The sequence below is a fragment of the Larus michahellis genome, chromosome 8 (genome assembly GCF_964199755.1).
Source record: "Larus michahellis chromosome 8, bLarMic1.1, whole genome shotgun sequence".
Classification (NCBI taxonomy): Eukaryota; Metazoa; Chordata; class Aves; order Charadriiformes; family Laridae; genus Larus; species Larus michahellis.
The window spans coordinates 45,552,962-45,571,389 of NC_133903.1; the positions used below are offsets into that span (position 1 = coordinate 45,552,962).

General features: G+C 43.7%; 1 protein-coding gene across 15 annotated transcripts in view; it reads left to right on the forward strand.

The window, feature by feature from the left end:
- ST3GAL3 (ST3 beta-galactoside alpha-2,3-sialyltransferase 3) overlaps positions 1-18,428 on the forward strand; it is a 194,032-nt gene that overhangs the window by 139,084 nt on the left and 36,520 nt on the right. For all 15 annotated transcript variants that reach the window (XM_074599488.1, XM_074599481.1, XM_074599487.1 and 12 more), the window contains 2 exons: positions 718-813; positions 5,461-5,647. In XM_074599488.1, the coding sequence (XP_074455589.1) occupies positions 718-813; positions 5,461-5,647 (283 nt within the window). The remainder of the gene's footprint in view (positions 1-717; positions 814-5,460; positions 5,648-18,428) is intronic.

Genomic DNA, 18,428 nt, shown 5'->3' on the forward strand with positions numbered 1-18,428 from the left:
GCTGGAAAGAAGTCCTCTCTCTCTCTTCAAAACGAAATCACTTTTTAACATCTGCTGCAGAGAGTTCTCGTGACTAGTGGTTCCACGAGAAACTGTTCTCTTCCTTCTCTTTCCTGTTTCTTTGTTAATTAAGGTTATTTTCCTTCCCCTTACTCACCCATTGTGTCTCCATATACGTTTCCTACTAGACAGGAGGGGTGGTGGATCCTTTTTCTATCCATTTAGTGTTTTTCTGTCTCCTGAAGTCTCACGATAACTGCAGCAATTTTGCACTCAGCAAGGTGAGCACACCCCAGATAGCCTGGCAAGATCCGCCTGCACTCAGAAAGTTGCTTGGAGAGAGAACCTCCTCACTAAGCCTTTAGTTTATTGTTATTTCGGTGCTAAATGAATAATGAGAAGGTTTAAGTAAACAGATGGGTTTGATTCAAGCCCATCGTACCAGGGATGTGGGGGGAGAGGAGCTGCTTGTCCTGACAGCTCATCTCATTAGACCACACGTGGTGTGAGGTGTTGAAAGCAGTTCGTCACATGTAATGCCTGGGCATGATCATGATGGGGTGAGCTGGGGATCGAGTGTATCTCTGTCTTCCCCTTAATTCTTAATGTTCCAAAAAGTTTCTTGTAGTTCTGAGATAGATGCAAACTAAATACGTGCAGCGCTGTGTGTTTGAAGCTATGTTACAAAAATCACCTCTTTCCTCTCTTTTTCCACAGTCTCAGCTGCCGGCGATGTATTATTGTGGGAAATGGTGGAGTACTTGCAAATAAGTCATTGGGGTTAAAAATTGATGACTATGATGTTGTTGTCAGGTGAGTCTTTGTCATCATAGTTTTGTTGTTGTATATTCAGTGTCTGTATCAGTTCACATGTTGTGCAGGCAAAGGTTAAACCTACACTAGTGACAATATCTATTAGTATGGAAGTATTAACTAACATAAAGGGGAAAAAACAAAGAGCACATAAGCGTTAGTTATAAATTGTGATCACATCAAAGGGTAAAGGCACTCCTCAAGCATTCCATTTTCCACAGCTGTTTGGGAACGTGCTCTCTCCTATGATCCCACTTGAACCTTCTTTTCATAGAATCATAGAATCTTCATGGTTGGAAAGGACCTTTGAGATCGTCGAGTCCAACCATACACACACCAAAAAAAACCCCAAAAAAACCAAGACAAAAAAAACCCCACAAACCACCACAAACAACCAACCTACAATCTCTGCCACTAGAGCATGCCCTGAAGTGCCAAATCTAGATGTTTCTAAGAGGTGCTTCTTTTGTGATGCCCTTGGGTGGTGAGGGAGTAAAACCTACGGTTAGATCTGCTCCCAGATACATCCCATAGGTAGCTCAGAGAAGTATTATTGGTCATACATGTGTAGCATTCCCCGGCACCCACACTTCACATGATGGGAGGAACTAACAATGCTGCAGCATAGTGTCTTCGGAAGCAGTAAACCTCCATGAGTGAGGACACAGGAATGATTAAACACCTGTAGGTGCACCCTAGAAGCTGTGAATGCTTTGCTTCTGTCTCGCCGTGGATGATGATGTTGAATAAGGGAGCAGAAGCAGAGTGGCGTAGGAGTGGAAACGGCCACAGTCAAAGTTAGGACTTCCTGCTTTCGCTCAGGACCTGGATCATCGCCATCTCAGAATGCCTGAAAAACGTGCTGATATGTGAAATCACAGGTCTAGTCATAACTCTTAGTAATAAATCTGTCAAGTCAGGGAGGTGTTCTGGGTGACTGGAGATTAACAAACATAATACCTGTACTAATGGAGAGTGAGAGAGAGTGTGTGTGTAGGAGAGAGGGGGGACGTGCTCTAGGGAGCTACAGACTCATTAGTCTGACTTGAAAAAAATGCAGAGTTTTATAGCAGGTTCTGAATCATGAGTAACAAAATATTACAATGATAAATAGGAAAAGAGGGATAAACTGCAGTGTAAGTTTATAAAAAATGGTTTAACATAGTCTAATCTTTTTTTTTTTTCCCCTTGGTAAGATAACTGATTAAAGGGAATGTAACTGATGTCATCTCTGAACTGTAGTCAACCATGAAACGTGGTAGCAAATAGCAAATTCTTAGTGAAGGTGGAAGAAAGACAAGGATTAGTAAAAGAATTTCAGGCATAGAGAAGATATCATTTAGCATGGTCTCCTTTCTCTCCCGTGTGCTAGTAATGGGCATGTGGGGAAAGAATAGAATATACATAGAGTAATAAATACCCTCTAACTCTGGACAAAAAGACCAAGAAAAGATCCCTTTCAGTCCTTTGTTCCTGTGAACGGTTCCCTGCTTCTTCAACAGTGCTCTGGACACAGGGATGACTGTTCAGAACAGGATGAAATTTTTACAGCCCTTCTCCTAGTTCGTCCCACTATCAGTTGCTAGCAAAGAGCTCTTACTGCTCGTCATAGTCTGGTGGCTTGCAGTTATTTGAGATGAAATAAAGTTCAGTTATAGCCTCTTCTTAGGCTCAGGCTGTTCAAAATGTAGCAAGAGAACAGTTTCAATCCATCTGGACTAAGCCACCCACTAAGATTTACATCAGAGAGTCCACTATTTAATTTCCAAATGAAAAGTTCAACCTTTTCTCTCCGCATCAGTAAATCTAAGTCATTTTGCAAGCTGAGAGGATAAGAGGGCAGCTAAGCACCTGTGCTGTTTGTGGGATGGATAAAGGAGAGAAACGTCAACTGTAAAGGTTAAATGAAGCCAGACATTTGGATGTGGGACTGAGGAGGTGAGACCAGACTTCTTACATGTATCCAACTGCTTCCTTTACTCCTGGAGAAGTCCCTTGCATATAGCATCCTTTCTCAAGGGTTGCAAAATTCCTCTGAAGGATCAGATTTGGGACCTAGGAGGTGAATTATAAGGGAAAAAATGTGGTACATTTGTGAAGAAAGGAGTCATCCAGCAGTATATGGAGTTTTTTGATGCATCGTGTGTTACCGTGTGAGGATGGCTAATTGCAGCAAGAAATTTTGATCTTTTGGTGAAGAGAGTCAGATCAGCTTTGACAGTTCTAAAACAGCTTGGAATGAGTTAGTTACTGGGTTTGGTTTTTTTTAACTGGATATTATCAGATTTCAGTGCAGACGTTATTCCCAGCTGTCACACTGTTTACCTGGCAGGAGCTCCTTGCAGCAGTCAGTCATGAGTGCTCTGAAATGCTTCCTTAGAATAGATTGCAGACAGGGGAAAAACAAGTATGTGTCAGAAATTCCTGGTTAGAATGAGCTGGGGATTCACCTGATGATGATACTTTAGTGATATTTTGGGGGGGCTCTTCATGGTGCTTGGGTTAGGAGTTAGCGTCTCTAAGCACCCTGTGGCGTCAGTAGATACAGAGACAGAAAAACATTCTGAAACGTCTTATGGAGAACACTGCCTGTCCATGGGCAGTACAAGGTGGCCTGGCATCCTAATTAAGGTTTTCTAATATTTAGCTGTGTTTATAATCACCAGCGTGTCCTGCCTGAGAAAGGGTTCAAACTGTGTGGTGTGCACCTTCACGAGCACAGGTTGTGGCTGCCAGAACTTTTCCTGCTCCATTGCCTGCGCTGCCCTGGGGCGCTGCCCCTGGGGCTGACAGTGCTGGCTCGTGAGCAGGACTCCAGCACTATGACTCCATCAGCAACTCACATTCTGGCCCTTTGCTGGAGACCCGAGTTCATTTTACTTGGGAATATGGTTTGTTTTGTTTCCTGTCTAGGTGCAAAGTAGGGGTCCCAAGTTTGGGCAGCTTTGACAAGGTAACAGCAGCAAAGCAGCGAGCCCAGCAGCTGGGGGTGGGGAAAACCCCTGCCAAAGAGCTACACACGGACATTTGAAACAACTGCAGATGCTGACCTTCCCTCAACTTCAAGAAGACAGATGAAAATATCGATAACTAGCTTTCTTTACGTAGTACTTCATTGTATTTATCTCCGTTACCTTTAGGGTCAGGTGCTTTTACATTACGTAGGCTTGTCTACCCCAAAGAGACATGACACCTTGAAGTTTAAATAACGTCCATAGCAAAAGTGTGCGATGTGTGAACACGCAGCCAGCAACAGAGGAAAAAGCAAGGGATGAGGCTGGCTGGGAGCACTGTTTTTGCAGGCAGTCGGGTCCAGATACCTCGAAGTCAGGGTACAAAGCAAGGGCTTATGAACCACAAAAAAAAGCTTCATCTCCTGTATAAATTGTGACGTTGCTGATTCTTAAGTTGGTTTCCCTTTAATATTTTATTCCTAATGATTAAGTATTTTTACTAAAAATACATAGGAATTCATTCTCCTTAATTCTGAATAGAATTTCAGATTGTAGACAGGGATTTTCTTCTACTAAAAGGTTTCCCACCTAAAATGCTTACCCAGGCTGAAAAAGACAAATCCAGATCCTCATTAACATTCCTACATGGCAAAATTTGCAGTCCATAAGCACTTTCCAGTATATTGAACTACCCCAAGTCAAGAAGGCTGCAATAATTCAAGCAGGCAATGCTGTTCCATCAGGGACTGCTGTTTGTCAGCAATATTTGTATTCCAAGTTACTTGAAATTTCCTCAGCTTTGGGTTTATAGTTTTGAATAGAAGTTCTGAATAACTTTAATGTCATGAAAGCCATCATTGCTGTTGATGCCAGAGCAGTTTGGTTTTTGAAGGGAAAAAACTTTGTCCCCAAGGGGCATTTTAAACAAAAGCACAGCTAAACACATAGCATTCCCTTAGAAATCAGTATGCCCAAGAGCAAAGCTGTGTGTCTCCTTGTGTGTTTTCGGAATGGGATGCACTTCCACAGCAGAAACTCCTCTGAGTCAGTGAGACCACAGTGGTGCTGAGCCTTATCCCAGCTGCGCAGCCCAGCCTCTTCCTTTGCGTTGGCATTGCAGGGCAGCTCACCTTCTGGATGGGCCACTTTGGGGGATTAAACCAAGTGGAAATTGTTCTGTTGTGGTTTTTTGAAAATTATTGGCTGGCTTAGTTCCTTAAACAATCTGACTGCAGGTAAGATAAGAAGTGTAAGCTCTGGACTGGGGTAGGAGCATGAGACCTGTTTCAGTCTGCTTAAACTGCCGTTCTCTATTTCAGCCCAACCTTGCAGAATCCGAGTAAGATATCCCGAGAGTGATGGGATGTTAAAATATTAATGTCTAGTTTGTAATTCTAAATTTGCAAGAGCAATATTTTCCAGTTTCCTTTTCCAAAGCTTCCAACCCAATTTAAATCACAGGAGTGGATATGCAAAAATGGTTTGCATTATATTCAATGAAATCACATATATAGCTTCTAATTAAACTGTTGCCGCCTGGTGTAAAGCTTCATAAATGTTTGTGAGGAAGAACTGCAATAGTTAAGGAACAGCTGCGTACAGGGAGCTCTGGCCTGGCAGTGATTGCTGTATCCTCAACATGCACGAGTGTAAGTGGGAATCCATGACAGTGTCTTGTCTCGTTGCCCTGCAGGCTGAACTCCGCTCCAGTGAAGGGCTTTGAAAAAGATGTGGGTGGCAAGACAACTCTCCGGATCACATATCCTGAAGGTGCAATCCAGAAAATGGAGCAGTATGAGAAGGATTCCCTGTTTGTTCTGGCGGGATTCAAATGGCAGGATTTCAAGTGGCTGAAATACATTGTTTACAAGGAGAAAGTGGTAAGAATGCTGTCAGCTGGCATTGTGAAGTTCACCTAGTTAGTGGGCAGACATGATATCACAGTCATATTTGCCACGTTTTGGCCTGAAGAGAGTTCCTCTGTGTGTCCAGCTGCACTTAGGTGAAGGCTTTTTTACCTCCGTGAACTTCAGTTTTAATTAAAAATGCTTTACAAAGACATCTCTCTGTAACCTGACCTTGCATCACAGATGAGGCTTTCTATTCAAGATTATGTTAGTATGTGCTATGAACAATGACTTTAATTTTTATTTATTTTAAAGAGCGTATAAAAAGATCGACTTTTGCATGGATTTTATGGACTCTTAGGATTTAAGAGCAGAGGAAGGAAAAGAGCAATGGCAAGGGGAGGAAATGGGAGTTTGGGGATAAGGATGTGGTGGCACAGGAGTGGAGGAGGACACAGCAGCAGCACAACTTGTTGAAATGGCTACAATCCATGCACTTAATGTAACTTCTTGAATAGCACAAGACATTATATTTTTCTCTCTTATTCCTGTACTGAGATTCATGATTTGTGTTTGGCTAAAGTATCATCCGGAAGAACAGTATCAAGTCTAATTTAAAACCATTGAAATGGAGAATCTACTGCTTTCCCTATGTAAGTATTTTGTCCCAGTCGGTTCCATTAGTCCCCTTCTGAAGTACCAGGGACCTGTTACTAGTCAGAGTTGTTCTCTGTAATTCACTCATCCTAAATGGAATCAGGTTGTGATCATTGACTTCTCATTCAGTGGATGGCTCATCTTTATCTGTTGTCATGAAGTCCGGAATAAATGGCCTCTATTTGGGTGCAGTTCTTGTTTTACAAATCTTGTATCTCGGTTTTCAAATGTTCTTTAATGATTTTTCAACAAATAACCAGAAAAATGGATTAGTGTTCAGAGGGATGGGTTGTTATATCATGTATTTGCAGACGAAGAGAGGAGGTTGGCAGCTCACAGCACACAGAATGAGACAGTCTGGAAATATAATTGCATGTAGTTGTTACATAGATGGCCTTAAGGGCGCATACCTTGCTCTTGTCTCACACTGGCACCAACTTGCAGTTATTTTCCTGGTACCAGACACATGAAGTTACCTGTCAGCCTCTGGGCAAGCACAAGTGGACTTTCGTAACACGAGTAATTGAGTCAAAAGTAATTTTCTTTGGTTTGTGTCACGCTCTTGTTCTTCATTCTGAGTAAGGGAAAGCCCTGGCAGCGTCAGTGCCCTGCAACTTGAACACAGTGGTAGGGACTCCTAGTGTTTAGCTTGAAATTCAAAGGATGGATTGGTTTCCTTGAAAACAAATTGAATTTCTACCTGATGTTTGCAGTCCTGTGGCCATCACTGGGTTCTAATGTGGTATCCCCTGCTCCTGGAAAGATGCAGCAAATCGTTTGTTAAAACTTGCTTGGAAGAGTGGGGAGAGCGATTGCAATAATCTTAACTGAGTGCTTCAGTGCCCAGCTTGGCAGAGAGCAGAAAGAACTTGAGCTTCTTGCATTGCACGTTACTTCAGTGCTCTTGTGGTTGGCTCCTTATCCTTCATTTCTTTGGAATAAACACTCATTTTTTTATTTTTTTTTCCAGTTCTTTCAGGTGATGTTTTCCAGATACCTTAATTCCTGTTGCTCTTTTGACTGCCTGCAGTTGATTCATCTTTTTCTTAAAAAGCGGTGCCCAAAAATATACAGAGTACGGCAAATAGAGAGGAGCAAACAGCTACTTCACTAGCCTCCCAGTTCTTGTTCTTTATATATCCACCGCTTTGTCTGCCTTTTCCACGGTGGCATGGAACTGAAGGTGAGTGTCCAGTTCCTTGAGACTCCGGGTCTCAGGAAGAACTGAAGAGCAGCTACCTCCCCAGCTTCGCACCCTGCGTTTCTACCGCTGGCTCTTCCTGCCAAAGAGCAGCACCGTGCACTCGTCCCTACTGATTCTTTCTTCCAGAGCATTTCTTCAGTGTGCCAAGTTCCTCTGGCAGAGCTTTCCAGCATACCTGCCATTCTTTCCAGATTCATGTCCTCTGCAATTTAATAAACATACTTTTTACTCCATCATCCAGGTTCACAGTGAAAACACTAAACAAAGTTGGTTCCTAGGCAGACCCCAAAGCAATAACATCCTTCCATTTCCACAGTGAGCCCACTGAGAACTCTTCCTGGATATTTTTTTGGCCACTTCTGAACTTGTATCACAGTACTGTCATTAATAACATTTTCTGGCATGTTTGTGAAAGTGATATGTGGGAAGCCTTACTGAATTCCAGTTCAAATCACGCTTCTCCCCTATGATACTTTTTTCCTGTATGAAGAAATACAGGGGTTTTTTTCAGTAATGATTCACTCTTGACAAATCCACCTGGGTTGCTACTCATCTTTGTTATTTTTTTCAAGTGCTTACAAATAATTTAACTTGCTGAGAACCGAAGTCGTAAATCAGCTCCATTCCCATTATTTGCCTTCTTAAGGCTAGGCACTACTCTTGTCCATTTTTCAGCCCTTTGACACCCTACCTGTTCTACACAAGTTCCCAAAGGGATTCATTGCTGGTTTTGAGGCTGCTGAGCCAGTTCATTGAATCCTTTAGGATGCAGTCCAGGTGACTGGAAAGCATCTTTCTTGTCCTCTCTAGTCTGATCTCTCTCTATTTGAGGCTGAGATCTTGCTGTCACTGGCTTTAGCTGCAAGCAGGTGGCTAGCACAGCTGCTTTTTCTAGTGGAGACCGATGCAAAAAGTGTTGTCTCTTAGCTAGAAGTAGTGACCCAATGGAGAACTAAGAGTGCTCTGGGAATAAGGCGTAGGCGTCTGTTTGTTCTGGTAGTGAGTGTTAGTATTTTTATCAGTGTGTGGTAAGTTCAAAATGACAAATGCCTGCCCATTGCTCTCTGTGGAGAGTTTCTGTTTCTCTCTCAGATGATTTGCCAGAGAAAAGGGAGTTTCTTCCTTTCCTGGATTGATCTAAAGGCACTTGCTGCTTGACCTAGGAGCCACTGTTGCTTATTCCTTGTCTGAGATTAGGCCTGTCCCTCTGCAAGACTTCATCCCTGCTGCAAACCGGAGGTCTGACCTCAGGATGGAGATAAGGGAAATTAAGCACCCTGCTAAAGAAATGACTGCTGTGGAAGTAGACACATTCCTCAAAAAAATGGGGCAAACTCTGCCCTCTGTTTCCTTTGCCCCTGAATGTGGATGGCAGCTGTGTCCACAGTAGTGTCACAGGTGGGCTGTGAGACTCTGAATTCCTTTAGACACTAGACCTGGAGCTGCTTGGACCTGCTTTACCCAAGATTCTGGGCCAGGTAATAGGATCGTTACTTAGTCCTCTCCTAGGTAAGTGAAATCAAAGGGAGTTTATCTGTGAAAGAGTAAATGAAAGGCGAATGGCTATTTGTTGCTGGGGTCAGTGGTCAGATAAGCTTATTGTCCCTGCAGCTGAGAGGGATTTGCTCTGTGATATGTTCGTCTTTTGGCAGCACTTGCAAACTGAGGAAGGGATAAGTACTTTGAAGAGAGGAGGATTTTCAGGAGATATTATAAGGAAAAAGAATCAGTGTGGTGCAGAAGCAGCAACAGAATGGTGAGGCAGAGGATTTGATGTGTTACATACAGTCTGGTGCAATAGCCTTCCAGAGATCAGAATGATACCTCCATGCCCTGGGAGACACTATATGAAGAAAGAGGAGCACTGGAATATGGACCAAAGAAAAAGTAAAAGCTCAGCTCCTTTTATTTCACACTAAACTGGAACCATCAAAAAGCAAATAAAAACTTGACAGAAAAAATTAATCTAGATAAAGGACAGCTTTGGCTAAATATTCATACTGCATTAGCAGCAAAACGAAGGTAGTCTCCATCACAGAGTTCTGGGTGAGTTGGCACTCAAAATTGTGAGTCTGGTAGCAATTTAGGGCTGTACTGTATCACTGGAGAGTGTTGACCTGCCTGTAAGAAGGGGAAAGGTGGGTGAATCAGGGCAACTAAACCCCTGGTAATCTGATTTCAGTCATTTGTCAAGCATTAGAATAAACTGAAGGAGAAAATAATTGCACTTGTTGCAGGTAAATGGGGAAAAAGGAGTGTGGGATGGAGAAAGGTGACATGTTCAGCCGAGGGGAGGATTGCACCATGCTGACCTAGTAGGTCAATGTGCAAGTGGAAGGAAGTGGGTTGGAGTCCCACAGCCTGCAGTGGCGGGAACCCATGGTTATTGCAGAAGGGTCACAGATGCGAGTCATTCGTGTGTCTGTGGTGACTGGTCTGGCAGGGCTGACTTGCAGTCATTGCTGCAAGAGCCTGCTGACACTTCCAGGCACCCCTCCTCTGATGAAACGGCTGCTGCTGGTGCATCCCCAGAGGTGGATTACTCACGGACAGCCACTCAGAACAGTTATACTCTCCCCTGGACTGTTCTTTTTGCCAAGAGACATTGCCCATACGTATTGTAATCCACCCCGCTGCTTCCCACTGTTGTCCCATGCTGCATCACCCCGGGTCTCTCAGTGACAGTGGCTCTTCCTGAATATCCAAAGTACCAGAGGAATTGTAGGGGGAGAGAGGTTTGGCCATATACTTCTCTTCTCTATTAAAGTAATGGTCAAAAGCTGAAGGTTTCTCTATTGTGTTGAAGGTGGATGGTTCCTGAAACAGAGGAATTTACAAGCACTAGTTATGCAAAGCAGCCATCGCAGCCTGGCGCTGAGGCTGCTTCCAGGGTGTTTTTTTGCCCGTCATCAGTGAATCAGAAGGAGCTCCCTTGCTTGCTAGGGCTCACTTCCCTGAACATCTGGCACATGGTGGTAAAGCAGCCAAGTGAGGGCAAAGGTTTCGCTAGAAATTGGCAGCTCACAAGCTTCCTTCTCATGTGGTAATGAGCCTGCGGACGCTTCCAGCAGGAATCTCTGTAGCCTTTGCCAGGAGGAGTCACTTGTGCAGTAAGTGCCTGCAGCACCTTGAAGGTCTCTTTGATAGTGAAAGTCATAGAAGCGAGTGAGCACCTGCCTGCGAGCGAGGCCAAGTCTGGTTGTCTGTCCCTTGCAGGGGCATGCCTCTGACGACTTGCGCACGGCAGTGATGCCATCTGAAAAGCAGCCGTCCTCCAGCAGATGTTGAGACTCGGGCAGTGGGCACGACATAACCCCTCCACCTTTATGACTGCTGCTTGTGGAGATCTTGTGGAAGTGGCAGCACTGGAGATTTTTTTTAACCTTTCATTTCTGCTTTAAGTCAACAGGTTACTTCTAGTCCTGCTAAAATGTATACTACGATACCTTCCTGCCTTGATCGGCCTGTGTTACTGTGCTAGAGCCAAGGCTGGACTGCTGCCAGAGCCCTGGCTGTCTGCTGAGCTTTTGTTTAGAGCTTCTCTTCTTCCATTAGTTAATGGCCTTGTCATGCTACGTGTTTGCTAGGGCAGACTGTGAACGTCACAGCTTCATAGTACACTGCAGATTCCTCAGACTCTGAAATAGCCTGGCCTGTGGGCTGTTTTGCATCCCTGAAAAAAAAACACTGAGGAGCCACGATGCTCCTCCTGTTGGCTTGAGGAAAATAGTGAGGCTGTGAAGCTGTTCTTGATGTCCAACCCTAAATAAAGCTTCATCCACATGCATGTATTTCCAGCTTGGTTGGAACTTGAGCTCAGCACTTGAGCAGGCTGTTTCTCTGGTCTGGGCTAAGGGGGGATAACTTGCTTTTTCCAATGCTGTCGCTTGCCTTTGGTGACAAATGGAGTGGCCGCTGCCACTGGCAGTTTCATTCCAGAGTCTGCTTCTGGTTTGCAAATATTTTCTTTCCCTTTCCTCCTCCCAGGGGCTTGTTTTGTATACACAAAACATGTATTTATGTATACATAAATATAAATATTTTGTATACAGTTGGTCTTTTCAGTTTTTAAAGGACTGTGAGAAAGACTCGTCATCTGGTTTTGGTGGAGCTGTAAATCCACCGCTAGTTGTCTTAATACATTATGAATGCAAAGCTTGGTTACAGATTTGTGATGCCTGATCCCGTGCTGTGACAGAGCTGTAGCCCACCTGCTTAGAGAGATGACTGGGTAGGCATTGCCTTGTGTCCTCCAGCTCTCCTTGGACTTTGGTGGAAGGGGACAGATTCTGGACTTGCAGCTCCATCATAAATGAGAAGAAGCTTTTGAACTGGGAAGTCAGCTTAAGGGTTGTCCTGTTTCTTTCACAAATTTGAGTTTTCACCTAAATAGCCATTTATAATTAATCCCTTCAGAAGGATAGTATAGGAAGGCATGGCTGGTGAGTAAGGCAGCCAATGTGCATAGAGGACATGATGAGGCTTGCACTGGGGAAGAGGCAGGAAAGCCTTTTCAGTGGTGATTGTCCTGTGGTCCTAGCACACGGTGCAAAAGGCCTTTTCCACTCACAGAGCATAGGGGGATTTTAGGAGTAGTTGGTAGCAGAGAATACCTTATCACATACATCATCAGGATGGTTCAGTGCCTTGGTCAGGGTAACTGAACTGTTACTAAATGTTGAAGCAGAGAAAATGCCTTGTAATAAAGTGAAAACATGAAGCAGACTCTTCTGTCTCCTACCAAGCCTCTGACTGAGAAGAAGAGGTGGGAGAGTCTGTGCGATGTATTCTGTGGAGAATATTCTGTATTCCTTTGACAGAGAGTAGCTGGGAGTTAGTTTGTCTTTCTGGGATGAATCTTGGGACAAGGTTGACTTCTTTCTTAGGTTTTGATCTCTCTGTGGTAGTGCAGAAGGCTAGTCCGTGCTGCCGGAGGGGTTGTGCTCCCACGGCAGGACCTGCTCCCCCAGTGCAGTGTATTGGTGGGAATGGCCCAAGGCAACCAAGGAAGATTTGCATTTGAAAAAATAAATCCTTCTCTGTCACTGGCCTAGGAGACCAGAGCCTTACCAGAAGAAGAAAGAACAAACGCTGGTGCCCTATGAGAGAAGGTGGGCCAGGTTTTTTCCAGTTATAGTTAGAAGAGAGGCTGGAAAATACATAGGTATGCTATATAAAATCTTGTCCCTGCTGACCAGAAGAAGGAGAGACCTTAGCTCTGTATTGTATAGTTTTTACAGTCTTTCAGGTAGCGCTGTGGTGAGGACCATACGGGAACCTCAGTAGACAAATGACCCAGTTTGCAACATGGGCCTTGGGGGAGACTTCCTGGACAGATTCCCAAAGGAAGGTTGTTGGTATGGAAAGTGCAGGCTGGAGCTTGCCCATCATACATACCTGCATGCAACAGCGTAATAAGATTAGGCAGGTCACTACATAGCTGAGAGCTGTTCCCACCCAGGCATACTTAGTGTGTCTGTAAGTACACTGTCAAGCATCAGCTGGTGACAGGGGCGGCTCTGATGCCATTGCAGCGTGCCTTCATAGCATTTAATGTTATCAGATGGATACACGCTGGACAATAAAATTTGTCCACCTGGATTGGATAGTGATCAATATCCGTGGGTCTGTAGCCACATTTCACCTAAGCTTCTGGGGCCGATGAAGAAAATAAAAAATAGCCATAAGTACACTATTTTCTGGATGAAAAAAAAATCCAGGTATCAAAAGTTTGCAAAGTATCTATATTTGTAGGAATAACATAATTGATTACCCCAATTTTAGACAGTTTCTCCTTAAAATTCAAATAAAAATTGTTGGTGTGCCTGCCGTTCCAGTCATTCCCACACTATGCATGGTTTCTGTCCTTTTTTTTTCGTCCCTTGCTTTGCTTGCTGTTACCTAACTCCAGACTTCCTTGCACTATACTTCCTATGAAAGCATGAGAGGCATTTACTCATGCTAGGCTTCAGTAGTCCTTAAAGAACCTTTATCCCACATCTGCCAAGACAGCATCATCTTCATTTCTGGCTCAGTAATCCTAGCTGTAATGTGAAAATCAGAGAGCTATGGTCAGATTTTTATTCTTCTTTAGTTCCTTTTCCTTCACATCATTCTTAAACAAAGAGACCCAAGCAGAATTTACCCCCTGAAGAGACTGAATCATTGCCCTAGTAGGACATCCTTTTTGGGATTACCTCACCATCCTGCTTTGATCTGAGACAATTTCTTCCTAAAATTGTCGTCATCTAATATCGTCTGATGTCTGCTGCCATCCAACTGGCAGTTGCTGGCGTTTCCTAGATATTTGATCACTTATTCCTTATTCATTCATGACTCAGCCAAAGTCAAAAAAAATGGATAATTAAGAGAGTTGCAGTTTTTCCACATCTCTTCTTTTGAAAAGCCAACGTGAGCGAGGGCCAACTGAAGAGCTAGTGCAGCCATCTTGAAAAAGCATTGGGAGGGTGCTCATGTTGCAGTCGCCCTCTTTGGCAGGCTCTGGCAATATTCAGGCATCAATATTATGCAAATCCTTATAGATGCATTTCAAGGTCATAGTGCATGTAAACTCAGGTTATACTGGTTAGCTGCATTGATCAAAGATAGGCTTGGAATATTTGAGGCAATGTAAAGAAATTTATTCCAAATCTGATGTTGATCTTCATGAAACACAATTCCAAAAACAGCAGAGCTAATGAAAAAGCCTGATTGTCTGTGGATTTATGTCCTCCTCCCTTGTGCCTCCCTCTTGCACCGCAATACCTCGGATTTCCCCCACCTCATAAATAACCAGTATGGTCTGTCCTCCCTTTTATGCCTTGCTACTGCCTGGTGGTTGCATGCTGGCCAAGACATGTGTGTTCACTGGCCCATACGTACGTGATTGGGCACCTGGCATACCAAATGAACACGTAAATGCCGAGCTCGCACGGCATCATCTCCACCTGGCCTCCCATGGAGACATGTGGGTGTCTCTTCCACTCAGACGTACATGCCTTCACCACCAGTGCAGCCCATGCCTGATGAGGATATTGCATTGCCCACATGTGCAGCAGATGTTCTTCCATACTGGAGCAGTCCTTTGTGAATCCAGCACATCGCAAAAGTCAGAGAACATCATCAACGGTAAAACCGAGACGTCGCCCAGAGGGTATGAGCTATTCATGCAAGGGTTAGTAGAATAAAGATGTTCTGTGTTAACACTTCAGTAAAGAACTACAAGAATCATTTGAAGTCTGCAAAGCCTCCCTTAGATTAAGAGATTTAAGTTCAATTTATTTAGCTTATGCATGAGATTTTGGGGAGATTCACTTGTAGTCTCTATCTACCTGGAGGGAACACAAGAAGACTTTTTAATTTAGTATGAAGAAGCGTATCTGAAGCTAGGCAAACGACCAAAAAAGGCAGCACAGTTATATCAGTATAATTATTTTTGCTACATCTGCCCTGCAGGCTTGATGAATTTGCTCTTAAAGTCTTAAAATCAAGACTGGCTATCTTGGTAAAGTTCTGCTCAAGCAGCGTGTGAGTGAAGGACTGAAAGGAGAAGCTGCTGGTGGAAGGAGCACTGCTGCAGGACATCCAGGAGGATGTCAGCAGGAGCTTTCTTGGCCTTTTGAGCGGTGCAGAATAGCAGAATGTAGTGGCTAGGAGCTGAAGGTAGATAAAATCAGCCTGGACAGATGTAATTTCCTAGAAATCTGTGCTTATAATACTCAAACGACATACTTGCCGAGGTGAGCACTGACTGCTGACACCTTTTTCTGAAATACAGACTTAATCCAGTTTCTGGGAAAATTCTGTTTCCTGAGAGTTCCCAGGACGCAGGGCTGCACTCTTGTGTTGCCTTCTCACCGTCTTACTCTGTGGCTCTGGGAACCCCTGTCCTCACTCTCTGTGACCCGTTTGTTGACTATGAGGAGCAGGATAACAAGCCAGTAATACCCTTGACAGCTTTTCATGAAAGCGAGTTATTTGCTTCATCCAGTTGTCTGCAAGGGTCACAGCAAAATTCAAAATTGGGGCACAATTAGCCAGATGCGTTTCTGCATCCCGAGGGAAAAGGTTTCGTGGCGTCTCTGAGGTGAGCAACCTCCAGCATAACAAAATTCCCCAGAAGAGCCCTTCAGAAAGCATTGCAACGCCACGGGATGCTGGGAGTTCACCCATGCGCAGCGTGAAGACTCACAGAAGAGGGGAAAAACACTGATTTGATTTTGTAAATAAAATCACATGCTTTCTCTCAGTGGTCGAAAAGAGACTCCCCTTTCACAGCTCCAGGCATTTTGCTGTCTGCATATTTTTTTTTCTTTAAACTGAAAAAAAAAAAAAAGTCTGAACAGTAAATATTTATCCAAGATGTGTAGTTGTTAATATGATCCAGTCTTCAGTCATTTTGAATGGTGTCATGATGACAGATGTTAATTCAGAAAGGAATAGATTGGGCGATTTATGCCTGAAACACATGTGTTCCTTGGCGGGCTCCATGGATTACTTGCATAGTTAATGCTGTCTGAGCAATCTGTAATGTTTTCTCTGCCTCAAAGCACCGAGGGCTCCAGGACAGGGGGCTGACCTATATCTCCAGTTTGCCGTAATAAACACCGAGGTAACTAAACCCCTCCGTGCGCTTTTATCTTCCTAAATTAATCTCCCCCCCTGTGCTCCAGCTGTGTGTGGTGCTTCTGGTTCTTCACAAGAGCAGCATCTTCTTTCTGCAAGAGAGGAGGATGCTTCTGTGTGCGCGGGGTGCGAATCCCTCACCTCCTCCCGCTCTAAATTCAGCTTCTCTCCTACCTCAACGCTCGCAGTTATTTAATGGGAACACTTGTCCTGACAACAAAAGTGAAAATAAACCAAGCCAAGTGAAGGTAGTAAGCAAGAGAGATTCTGGGAAGACCTCACATTTCTTGTAGTATTTGTATTCTTACAGTTATGCATTTATGGGATGTCTCTAAGGGTGTCTCTTCAGGTTTGTAAAACTGTTAGTATCTTATTGTTTATTTATTTATTTAATCGGAGGCATAACATTGAAGGAAAATGGCCAAGCTGTTGGGTGCACAAGGCTTTTGGGAGGTCTACTTGGAAGTTTTTCTCAGCTGCTCCATCGGTTGCGTTCTGGCCATCTTCCGTGAAACAAACTTTGCCCACAACTGGGAAATACAGAAAATACTGAGCCTGGCCCAGGCAATCAGCACTTTGACTAACTGGAAAAAACTTTTAAATGTAAATGTTCTGTTTGGATTACAGTTTATTTAATATTCTTAAAAGAAGAGAATTTAAATAACTTTACTTAAAAACTCTTCTTTTGTAAAACAACTACTATTAATGCAAGTCTAGGAAATAAAGTAGGGCAGGAGCTTCCTGGCATCTTCCCAGCCTCTCGTTATTTTGACCTTTCTGCTTTCTCCTCCTAAAGGATGCTGAATAATTTGTATATATTCTATATGAACACTCAGTGAACATACAAATTATTTGGCTTCTCGTTTCAGCAAAGATGCCAAAATAGGAGAAGACAGATTTTCTGTGTACTCTTGCTGTAAAAACAATGTAAAGATTTCCCGAGGGACGCGCTTTAAGATAACTTCAGAAAGCAATGAGGGTTTCTAGGCCATAATTCTTCCTGTGGTGATCCTTTAGCTTTTTTTGTTGTAACGTGCCAAGAGTTTAGTCTAAATATGTGTTGTTTAATGAGTTGTTGTTTGTATTCAAACTCATGAACCAGTTCAGCTCTCTAAAAAAGACTTTGCTGATGGGTGTCCTCAGATGCCCTGGGATGCCCTCATGCTTTGTCACCAAAGCCTGCAAAGACAGCTTTTTTTAATTATTTTTTTTTTCCTTTTGTGCAGGCATACTGTTGTAAGTGGAGCAGGTAGCTGTGCTTATAACTGGGAACACCTTATGTTTTCTGTTATAAGCAACGGGGAAAATGCTCTACCGTTTTATTACACTGTCATCTTTGAGCTGATGTTTTCCGTGCCACATGTTTGGCACTGGAAAATTCAGCTAAAATAACTTAGCTCTCTCTCAGAATAAGGCTATTGAAAATGCACATTTTTATCCCTGATTTAAAAAAAAAAAAAAAGTCTATCACTCTATTTGGATGAGATTCTCTAATTCTTCAGAGCAGTGGCTGGGAATCGGTGAGGCTGTGTTACCATGGCAGACTGATGTGGCTCCTGTTGTTCTGTGAAATCCTATGGCTTGGTTTGGTGTTCCATGGGGGGCGTTAGACACAGGCAGTGCTGGGCTGCCTGTGCTGGTCACAGTCTGTCCTGCCAGGGCTCCTCTGTCCTGCCTGCACTGGTCAGGTGCCCTCCCCATACAGTTAATTGGGATGCAACAGCATCTCCAGGGATATAGGAATAAAATAGGATTTCCCCTTCAATTGCTTCTCCACAAAGAGATTGGGGAGTGAACTGGGAGCATGGAATCTCCCCTGGAATCTCAGGAGCCCCTTCTCCTCCTGCCAGCCACCTGGGCAACGAGAAGGAGCAGTAGCCTGGTCTGGTGCGCGGCAAGAGAGCAGAGCAGGAGTGTTGGAGGGTGGTGGGTACTGGGGACAGCAGAGAAGGGAAGGGTTTACAACCGGCAGGGAACTCCTCAAACACGTGCACGTTTGTTAGCTGTAAATAGCTCAGGAGCCCTATAAGCAGGTGCATTTTTTTTCTCCTCCAGCAGCTGATCTAGAGTAGAATAACTTCCTGGAGCTTGTAGGTGCACTGAGCGGACCATGCCCTGGGTTTAATCGCTCCATTTGGTGGAGTTTTTTCTTGAGTTGATTTTTTTTTTTTTTTTTAAACATATTAAGTTACCCTTTAAAATTTTTTAAAGAGCTGTATGGTTATAAAAATCAAGCTGCTAGAAGTTAGGAAAAGCAAAAACATAACATTGCATTTTCAACATTAATTCAGTTCTCCTGCGCAGATGTTATCCTTAATTGCATAATTA